At 43.7% G+C, this 11,660-nt stretch overlaps 1 protein-coding gene across 1 annotated transcript; it reads left to right on the forward strand.

Moving 5' to 3' along the window:
- Positions 1 to 8,823: 8,823 nt before the first annotated feature.
- On the forward strand, positions 8,824 to 9,978 carry LOC114881686. Its single transcript, XM_029198528.2, has one exon. The coding sequence runs from the start codon at positions 8,824 to 8,826 to the stop codon at positions 9,976 to 9,978; it is 1,155 nt and encodes a 384-aa protein (XP_029054361.2).
- The last annotated feature ends 1,682 nt before the right edge of the window (positions 9,979 to 11,660 follow it).

Raw genomic sequence — 11,660 nt, forward strand, 5'->3', positions numbered from 1 at the left:
ATCTGACTTAAATTACTTTATGAGGATGTTTTCGTGGAAATGTCTTTTGACCGCTTTGGGAAACGTTTAGTATTGTATTAGATAGGTTTACCTGATAATTCCTACAGGAACGTATATAGAAAATTTTTGATGGGTACATAAGTTTTTGTTGCAACGCAACATGTTTAATTGCTTAACGGAATTTACTTATTGTCCTCGTATTACTATTGATATATCATACTTATGTAATATGTGTTTATGAAATTTTTAATATCGTTTTTTCTTAAAACTGTAGTGCAAAATATTATAACACCCAATAATGTCCTGAGTCTTTGAACGTATGTGAAGCTGGCACCTCATTTTTGAAAAAATTAATTTTTGTTAGAGTTTTGAATGCACCCCAAAGAGTTCTATAGTTCTTGATAGAATTTAGCAATAGTTCCGGCGAATTAACCCCTTGCACTATGCGGAAACTCGGAAAAAGCCAGGTCAAACACGGGGCGCCCGAATGGTGGGGATAGTAGCCGAGCGGCGCAGACAGAGTGTCGGATTGTGAGTGCGAGAAAGACTAATTCGAAATCTCGATTACAAGTCAGACTCGTGATATTCAAGTTTGACCTAAAATTTTCATCACGAGTGTTAGAACGGCGCGAGGCGAGCGCGCAACGTAAAAGGTAATAAGATAATAGGGAAGATGACAATCTCCAAAGTATAGAATTTTTTTATTTATTTTTAAAGTACAGATGATATTAGAGTCGTCTATGTTAAAATATGATTTTTTTTATTCTGCTAAATAATTAAAAATAAATAATAAAGATGCACAATTTTTAAAAAATTCACGTGAAAACGCTCTCTGATTGGCTCATGCATCAGTGACGTCAGAAGGCATATAAAGTACCGCTATACCACGCTATACCTGGCTATACCACGCTACACAACGCTACACCACGCTACACAACGCTACACCACGCTACAACCAGTTATTATTTGTTATTTATTATTATTTGTTTCATATATTAAAGTAAAATGATTGAACCGGGATTCGTGAAAGCTGATTCAATAAATTTACCGAACATCGATGTGTTTATGGTGGCTGAATTTGTTAAAAACGATGATAGGTACAATGCAGCTGAGATACGATTAGTGAAAGCACCATTGTAAGTAATAATAAAGTACACATATTGATCAATAAATAATTGTAACGTCAATAACAATGATTTTAATAGCTTTTAATACGCTCAAAAATATTGTGAATATAGATCTAGTCGGGAAAGTTACGGAGATAGTGCAATAGGCTACGTTTGCTTACGGAGAGAGTCGTCTATCTGTACAATAAAAGGAAAAATATGTCCAGAGCACCGAGTAAAAATTAAGAGATATGCAGTGACTTTGGTGGTAAATGAAGCAGATGAAAGTATAGAAGAAGTCAATTGTGAAGATTGTGCTGCATCACAAGGTAATATCCTATATTTCTTCTTAAAACAGTAAGTTATGTATTGTCAGACACGTTAACATTGTTTGTATTAATATCTGTAAAAATGTTGTATGGTATATAATATATAACTGTCTTTCTTCTTTTAGGAGGATGTAAATATGCATTAGCATTTTTGATGTGGCTCCACCGCAAAAGTGAGCAGCGTTCTCCAACAGAAGTGGAATGCTATTGGAATAAACCAATATTGGGAACAGTTGGGACAACAAAGAAATTTGTAGAAGCAACAGAATTGTGCAAGGAAGAAATTCCGAGCACTGTTCTACCTGACAACTCTACATTCTTACAAAATATTTTAAAGAAAGCTGAAGAAAAGCAGATAGATAGCCAGCTATCGAGACACAATTTCGAAGTATTAGAGCGAGAATGTTATTCGCTATCATTACATCATTTGCTAATAGCATTCCTTAAGAATGGAGGAAGTGCTGCCAATGATTTCATACAATTTGCTATGTCAAAAATGACAGCACAATTGATTTCTAAAACGGAAGTAGAAACAAGGCAGCAAAGCGAAAGTTCGTTGTGGTATGAGCTCCGCTATGGCAGAATTACTGCATCTGTTATGCATGAAGCAGCTCATTGTAAAACTGCAGATGGGAGTTTCACCAATAAAATTCTTGGTGCAGCGAAGAAATTTGACTCGGCCTTAACGCGGCGAGGAAAAAATTTAGAAAAAACCGTGATTTCAGAAGTGGAGAAATTAATAAATAAAAAATTAAAGAAATGTGGTATTATATTGATACCACAATGCCCAATGCTAGGAGCCTCTCCAGATGCAGTGGGAGAAGATTTTGTGGTTGAGGTGAAATGCCCCGGTTCAGACAAAACGTTCTCCCAATATATAGCAAATAACCAAATAACCTCTAAATATAAAGCACAAATTCAAGTACAAATGTTTGCTACAAAAACAAAAAAAGGATTATTCTGTGTCGCAGATCCAGAATTTGAAAGAAGCAGGAAAGTAAATTTACTATGGGTAGATTTTGATGAAAGTTATACATCAGATTTAGCAAATAAAGCAATAAGTTTTTGGAAAGAAAATATTTATCCCAAAATGCAAAATTCTATTTTAAAATAAAAGTTACACAACTTTTAATAAGTATAAATTATTTTTGTACAAAATAAAATGTATCATTACACAGAAAATAATTTTCTTTTCTACCTCACTTTACCATTACCATTCATTTCCAGGTACTAGGAGATATAAGTAACAAGATATCTTTGTTTAAGGAAAAAATAATATATTTACATAAATTACATTATTAAGACATAAAATAAAATTATCAGCATGTTGCGTGAACGCGCGTATAAGGGGTCGCATCGTCACGCGGGGCCCGTCCGAGAGGTGCTGCCACCCCTCGTTCTCTTTCGGGAACTAAAATTCCTCGTGCGAACGACGCGTACCGCGTAGCCATTCGTGTTTTGTAAATGGCGACGTATACATCGCACTGCGCTTAGTATTCGAATATTCTGAGTTTTCCAAGTGTTTGAAAGAATAAAAACCGGCTACCTCGACACCTCTTATCTCGTCGTACCTCAGCGAATCGTGGGTGACCTCGTACACCGTTACCAGCGGGAGTTTCGGGAGAAAATCGGTCTTCCGATTTTCTCAACCGCGCCACGTGTCGACGCGAGCCCTGCGTCTTCGACGACCTCGCGTTTGGAACGTGCACGGGTGATATTCACGCCTCATAACCTCATCGGTCACCTCTGCGGAACTTCACGAGTTTGTACGCGCATTTTTTTGGTTAACCTCGAGTGACGTGCCGAGAACAACCATTGTGATATTTTCCGTGCGACACGCTCGCAAGGGGTAACGGACGTCCTCCTTTGTTGTGTTACCTCAAGACTATTTTATAATAAACTGACCATTTAGTTGAAAACCTCGAACAGTGTTTCACGGAGTTTTTTTGTTAAACGGATCTTCCCGGAATTCCTCGCCCTCCTCGAAACACAACATTATCATATATCATGTATCAATAACTGGGTTTTGGAAATTGATTAAGGCAGATGCTATTTTTACTACTGAATCTATATATGGTATTGTATAATGATCAATAGTGGCATGTGGTTCCAGCAGTGCATATTCTCTAATTGCTACACGGTCAAGTAAAACATCTGTTCGTTTATAACTAGGAAAACCTTCAGACGGTGAATCAGGCAGATACATTTTTATTTCCAACAACCATTTTAAGCTTGCATTTACAAACCAATATTTCAAATCGAAAACTGACCCTCAGTCCCCTTAACCGTCGTCAATCACCATAAAATAAAGGTTTCGGAGCTTCGACTCTTTTGTACCGCGGTCAGAATTCAAAATAACAGACACTGCAACCAACCAGCCCCAAAACATACCGATATAGGAACCAACAGTTCGAGCAACGGGATATCTCCAAAATAGCTAATTGCCGGCCGCATGTGCGACGCAGACAGGGGAACACCCGGACACCGGGGCAATTTCCACAAGGTTTCGAAGACTCTTAGGTCAACATCACCCAGGTCATTTTGCAACTTGCAAAATCACCCTACCACAGCGGACTCACCCCTTCGGACCGAGCAGCCAACCGGGACTAGTGACGATTGGAAATTCCTGGGATTGGTCACCTAACCGAAGAGGCCCAGAGGAGCCTCCCACAACCAACTCCTTAAATAAGCGAGAATTCTCCCGCCACATCACATACAGCTTTGAATTCTTAAAGTCAAACATTCTGATTGACAGTCTCGTCTTCAAATCTCGACACGCATTAAAGTATTTTTAAACCTTACGTTCAAGTCTCCATTGATTACAACCTTCTCCGCTCTGTCTCCTTAAACGGTCGCAGGGTAATACGCGGTTCGTGGCGTCGGTCATACCGTAGCGAGGATTTACGACCCTCGTTGACGCGGATCACATTCCAATTCGCTAGTCTCGCCGTGAACGCGTATTAGAATAAACATTGGTCCTTCGAGCCGGATTCGAGTGCAGTTCAGTACTTCGAACAAACTAAGTTCACTCAGTGTTAACATCTGGATTACGTGTCACAGTGAAACATCATCGAGTTCGTGGTGAGTGAAATCAAGTTTCACCTTCGAAACCCATTCGTTTCATTAATAACGAATTGTTCAATCAACTCGGCGTTGTCGTTCAGTGACAACGTCGTGGGTCACATTATCGACCACAATATCAATCAACTCGACGCTGTCGCTCTTTGACAGCGTCGTGGGTCACATTATCGACCAGAATATCAATTAACTCGACGTTGTCACTCATTGACAACGCCGTGGGCCACATTATCCGCCACAACAGTACGCCTGGGTTCACTCTAACGTTTTCACTCGTCATGGGACTAAACAGGTGTTCCGGTTATCAACGTAACAATCACCAACCACCATCACACGGCGACCTCGCAGTGACGCATTCGGACAACAGATCGCCCAAGCAAAGCACCAACGGACACCAGCCGCTGTAGACACTTCAGTTCGTAAAGGTAGGCTCGTCTTTATCGCCAATTCCTGTCTTAATCACCCAATATCATCCCACAATGCCGAGAACGTCCGACCATTCCGCAAATCAAACTCAATCCACCTCGCACAACAACCTCAGCATCCTGCGTCGCAAACGGGGAAATATAATCGGACACATCACTACACTCGCTCGGTTCATTGACAACTTGCAACAATCTGAACAACGTGACATCGGTCTTTTACGCGCGCACCTAGATAGTTTAAAGGATGTCTGGGCCTGGTTCGACGATATTCAATTTGACATAGAAGCAATAGACGAATCAGAAACTTCACGTCGATATGAAATCCACAATGATTACGTAACCGTCATTGCACGAACCAAATCACTCATCGAGGGCGAAAACGCGATCATCTCGTCTCGACGCAGCACAACAGATTCACCCACGTCGTCCGTATCGGCCCCGATGGCCATAAAACTATCAGAGATGCGTTTGCCGACGTTCGACGGGAGAGTTGAGAACTGGACCTCGTACTTCGATAGTTTTGCATCCATGATCGATCAGAATGCAGATCTAACACCCGTGCAAAAACTTCAGTACCTGCGGTCAACCCTCACCGGGAAAGCCGCCGCATGCATTCGATCACTAAGCACAACGGACGCCAATTACGCCGACGCGATCGATTTATTAAAAAACAAATTTGAATGCAAACGCAGAGCCCTCCTGAAGCATTGCGACGCGATTCAAGCTATCCCGAAATTATCAGTAGATTCTCCGGAAGCCTTAGGGGATCTAGTTGACACTGTGCGTCAAAACCTCCGCTCGCTGAAAAATCTCGGAATCGATACGTCATCATGGGATTGTATGATCATATCCATCGTATTGTCGAAAATAAACCCAGACACGGCCTGGCATTGGGAACTGTCATTAAAGGACAAGCAGATGCCACCGTGCTCACATCTATTAGACTTTCTCGAAAAACGCGCGAATTGTAAGCCGACAATTCAGAAAAAATCGTCGACATCAACCGAACAATCTAGTCGACATAGGTCCACTAAATCAATTAATCCGCGGTATCCGATGCGCAGTATCCGTTTGTAACCGCGACCAATTCGAAGGGTTTCCAAAACCATCGCAAACCTTATACCGCATCTGCCACACCCGCGAACTTCTCGAAATGTCCGGTTTGCCAAGAAGTACACGCCATTTGGCGGTGCGAAAAATTCCACGCGCTATCGGTAGAAGCAAGAACGGCAGTTATACGACGAACCTCGTTATGCCCAAATTGCCTAAGACAGGATCACAATTCCGAAGCATGCAAAAGGATGTTATGCCGAATCTGCAACAAATACCATCACACGCTGCTTCATCAATCAAGGCAACCGTCCAATCACATAGTTCCACCACCCGCCAAACGCGCAAGAACCACAGACTCGCAGGTAGAAAGGATCGATTGACTAGGACAACCCGAGAGCCCCACGGAAGCCAACCAACAAAGAGCATTCATTGTCAACGCAATTAACAATGAGCTTCTCGTTACCGCTCAGATCTCGGTGATGGATAAGGAAGGACGAAACATTCCTTGTCGGACCCTCATCGACACTTGCGCGACAACGAACTTCATCACTGAAGATCTCGCGAAAAGGCTTAACGTTCCGCGAGGAAAATGCTTTGTTCCTATCGGGGTTCTCAACGCGTTATCTACGATCGCAAAATACACCGTCGCGACTACGATACGTTCCAAGGTCAGCGATTATCAGCGTACCCTAACGTTCCTCACAATTCCGCGAATCGCGTCACTCATCCCAGGTGAACCCATTAACCGATCTAAGATACCGATCCCAAACAATATAAAATTAGCGGACCCGGATTTTCATCGTCCAGCATCAGTTGACCTGCTACTCGGCGCAGGTGCAGCGCTTTCTCTCTTGTGCGTTGGGCAAATCAATCTGTCTCCTCCAAAAGGCCCGGATTTGTACCTACCAAAAACGAAATTCGGATGGGTCATCGGGGGAAGCCCACCGGTTTCTAATGTTTCTCAGAATGCCTCATGTCACGCAACAGCCAAGCTCCAATCTGACCTAACTCGGTTTTGGGAAATCGAGGAAGGTCCACAAATCCAACATCTTTCGAACTCAGATAAAATTTGCGAGGCACATTTTCAAAGACACACTTCACGGAACGCCGACGGACGATACCTCGTCACACTCCCATTCAACGATCAGATCACGCGACTAGGAGAGTCAAGGACGCAAGCACTGAAACGATTAGAGTCTTTAGAACGGAAACTGCACCGTAACCCAACATTAAAGATACAGTATCACGCCGTCATAAAAGAATACCTCGACCTTGGCCATATGGAACAGGTTCCCGAGGATCATCACCTCTCCAGTGGATACTATCTGCCACACCACGGAGTCGAGAAAGTCACCAGCGACACAACAAAGCTCCGCGTAGTTTTCGATGGCTCAGCCGCAACGAACACCGGGGTTTCGCTCAATGACACCCTCCACACAGGACCCAAAATACAAGATGACTTGCTGTATATCCTTCTCCGATTTCGCACCCACCGTTACGTTCTCACGGGAGATATAGAGAAAATGTACAGGCAATTTCTTATCCGTAACGAAGATCAAAAATACCAGCGAATCCTTTGGCGCGATGAAATTAATCAGATTCGTACATATGAGCTCAAAACTATTACTTTCGGATTATCGGCTGCTCCATATCTCGCGATCCGGTGTCTAACCCAGCTCGCCCATGACGAAGGTCATAAATTTCCACTCGCTGCCAAGGTATTGCTCCGATTTCTACGTCGACGACGCACTCACTGGATCTTCGACGATTGAAGAAGCACGTTCATTGAGAGACGATTTGACGCGTTTGCTAAAATTAGCTGGGTTAAACATTCGGCAATGGGCAACCAACCATGAGGCCCTTCTGAGCGACCTACCGAAGCAATCAATTAATAAAAAACTTCATCTCGGCGAATCATCCACCTTGAAAACGTTAGGCGTCGTGTGGAAATCCTCAGAGGATTCTATCACGTACGAGGTTAAAACACAAACGACCATCACGCACATTACCAAGCGCCTCATCTCCTCGGAAATCGCAAAAATCTACGATCCGTTAGGCCTCCTAGGACCAGTCATCATCGAGGCAAAAATCCTACTCCAAAGGATTTGGTCCATAAAGGTAGACTGGGACGAATCCCTACCCATGGATATTCACACCGAATGGGTCCGTTACTACAAACAGTTGCCATTACTAAATAACATCATTTTTCAAAGGAAAACCGTCATCGATACACCGACCAAGATAGAATTGCATGGATTCTGCGACGCTAGCGAGAAAGCATACGGGGCCTGTGTTTATATTCGTTCAACAGACGCGAATAGGCACACGCATACCGAACTTCTCTTCGCCAAATCCAAAGTAGCACCTTTAAAGACACAATCTATACCACGGCTCGAGCTATGTGGCGCCCTGCTCCTAACAGCTCTAATTACCACCGCCAAGAAAGCTCTACATATGGAAATCCACCATACCACCTTGTGGACCGATTCCACTATCGTGCTTAACTGGTTACGAACTTCTCCATACCTACTCAAAACATTCGTCGCGAATAGAGTGGCTGAAATTCAGTCAAAAACGAGTAACGCTGAATGGCGACACGTCCCGACAACCGACAACGCCGCAGATCTCATCTCACGCGGTCAAACGCCTGAAGAGTTCCTCCGACCCTCTATCTGGCACCACGGTCCAAAGTGGCTCGCGGGTAAAGAACATCTCTGACCAACCAACGAACTGACCCCATGTTATATCATCGAAGAACAAAAGACGGTAACTTGTTTAAATACAACCCCTATAGACACGAGCATCTTGGATAACTATTCATCGTGGGAAAGGATGCAGCGAATCACCGCGCGTTGCCTTCGTTGGAAGAAGACAAACATCGAAAAGGGTAGTCTACCGGTATCTGAACTCAGACATGCTCATAACATCCTCATCAAAGCACTACAAGCTTTACATTTCTCCAAGGAATTGCGACACATCGCCAACAAAGAACCTCAAGTCGGGGGAAAATTACAACGTCTCAACTCCTTCATTGACAAAGAGGGGATATTGCGAGTCGGAGGACGACTTAAAAATTCATCAATCCCATTCTCACAACGTCATCCCATTGTCCTACCGAAGGCACGCGTAACTTCCTTAATCATAGAAGCCGAACATCGTACTCAATTGCACACCGGCGTGCAAAACACCTTATATGCCATCAGGCGCCGGTACTGCCCCATTGACGGCCGAAGTCAGGTATGGAAAGCCATAAAGACCTGCTTATGCTGTCTCCGGGCGCAACCACCACCGGTTAACTACATAATGGGCAACCTGCCCGAAGCAAGGGTCACCGAATCTCGACCTTTCACAAATACCGGTGTCGATTATTGCGGACCATTCTATATCAAGGAAAGAAGGCATAGAAATCGGACTCGCGTTAAGGTTTACGTAGCAGTTTTTGTGTGCCTCGCGGTCAAGGCCGTTCATTTGGAACTGGTTAGTGACCTTACAACCGAAGCTTTCTTAGCCGCATTTCGACGGTTCATAGCTCGACGGGGGTTATGCAAAAATCTGTATTCAGACAATGGGACAAATTTCGTCGGGGCTTGCAATGAATTCCGAGAGATACACGAGCTCTTAAAATCAGACGACCACACCCAGAAGGTGAAGACCTTCCTAGCGAGTCGATCCATTGAGTGGAATTTTATCCCACCCCACGCGCCACATTTTGGTGGCTTGTGGGAAGCAGCAGTAAAGGCGTTCAAACATCATCTGACCCGCGTAATAGGCACTGAACTAATCATTTTTGAAGACCTAAACATATTAATCATTGAAATAGAAGCAATCCTGAATTTGCGTCCTCTGACACCCATTTCTACCGATGCAAATGATCTCCTCGCATTGACACCTGGACATTTCCTTATTGGCGATTCCCTCACGAGCCTGCGCGAGCGCAACTTCACAGATACTCCTGCAAATCGTCTGTCAAGCTGGCAGCACGTCTAACAGATGAAGCAGTACTTCTGGAACCGTTGGCACCGGGAATATTTGAATGAGCTGACCCAGCGCAATAAATGGAACAAGGGCAGCCATTAAGGAGGGCACACTCGTCCTTCTGCGAGAGGATAATATTCCTCCCATGCACTGGGCTCTAGGCAGAGTTCTAAAGGTCCACCCTGGCTCCGACGGTATTGTTCGTGCCGTAACCATTAAAACGGCCACGAGCATACTTGATCGGAGCACGAAAAGGCTTGTACCCTTACCGTATCAACCCAAGGAAGAGGACAACAACCCAGTGGACCCAGCATCCATGGTCGGAACCGACCTACCATAGAGTCAACCTCGTAATCTTAAGAATCTTCATTGTATAACAAGCTAACATACACATTTTGACTTTGTATTTCAATACCTTTCATCCTACTTCAGAATTACTCCATATCTGTAATATAAACCAATGTAAACACGAGAACCCAATGTCAATCACACACCTCACAAACATCTCTTGATCGGTACCCTTTCAAGGGGGGGAGGATGTTACACGGTCAAGTAAAACATCTGTTCGTTTATAACTAGGAAAACCTTCAGACGGTGAATCAGGCAGATACATTTTTATTTCCAACAACCATTTTAAGCTTGCATTTACAAACCAATATTTCAAATCGAAAACTGACCCTCAGTCCCCTTAACCGTCGTCAATCACCATAAAATAAAGGTTTCGGAGCTTCGACTCTTTTGTACCGCGGTCAGAATTCAAAATAACAGACACTGCAACCAACCAGCCCCAAAACATACCGATATAGGAACCAACAGTTCGAGCAACGGGATATCTCCAAAATAGCTAATTGCCGGCCGCATGTGCGACGCAGACAGGGGAACACCCGGACACCGGGGCAATTTCCACAAGGTTTCGAAGACTCTTAGGTCAACATCACCCAGGTCATTTTGCAACTTGCAAAATCACCCTACCACAGCGGACTCACCCCTTCGGACCGAGCAGCCAACCGGGACTAGTGACGATTGGAAATTCCTGGGATTGGTCACCTAACCGAAGAGGCCCAGAGGAGCCTCCCACAACCAACTCCTTAAATAAGCGAGAATTCTCCCGCCACATCACATACAGCTTTGAATTCTTAAAGTCAAACATTCTGATTGACAGTCTCGTCTTCAAATCTCGACACGCATTAAAGTATTTTTAAACCTTACGATCAAGTCTCCATTGATTACAACCTTCTCCGCTCTGTCTCCTTAAACGGTCGCAGGGTAATACGCGGTTCGTGGCGTCGGTCATACCGTAGCGAGGATTTACGACCCTCGTTGACGCGGATCACATTCCAATTCGCTAGTCTCGCCGTGAACGCGTATTAGAATAAACACTAATTCTTCTGATCACTCTTTCAACGCGAATTCTTAAACTCGCAATGCGTTTAGTTAATAATACTTCTTCTTTTGAAGATTTCTGCTGAGTTGAGACAGACGGAGGTCGAACAAGTTCAATTTGTTTCCTTTGTAGGATTGTTTGAATTTGTTTGAATCCTCTATCCGCCATTATTTGGCATTTATCTGGCAACACATCCATTATTTTGCATTGATCAAACAACTCCACATCACTAACTCTGCCTCCATATCCCGTTGAAATAAATGTTATCAGTCCATCTGCTGATATACAAATCAAATACTTTAAGGTATTG

This window comes from Osmia bicornis, chromosome 1 (assembly GCF_907164935.1).
Source record: "Osmia bicornis bicornis chromosome 1, iOsmBic2.1, whole genome shotgun sequence".
Lineage (NCBI taxonomy): Eukaryota > Metazoa > Arthropoda > Insecta > Hymenoptera > Megachilidae > Osmia > Osmia bicornis.

What these genes read in the sequence shown, in the direction of transcription:
- LOC114881686 (XM_029198528.2), top strand. Translation starts at nt 8,824, where the DNA reads ATGCAGCGAATCACCGCGCGTTGCCTTCGTTGGAAGAAGACAAACATC.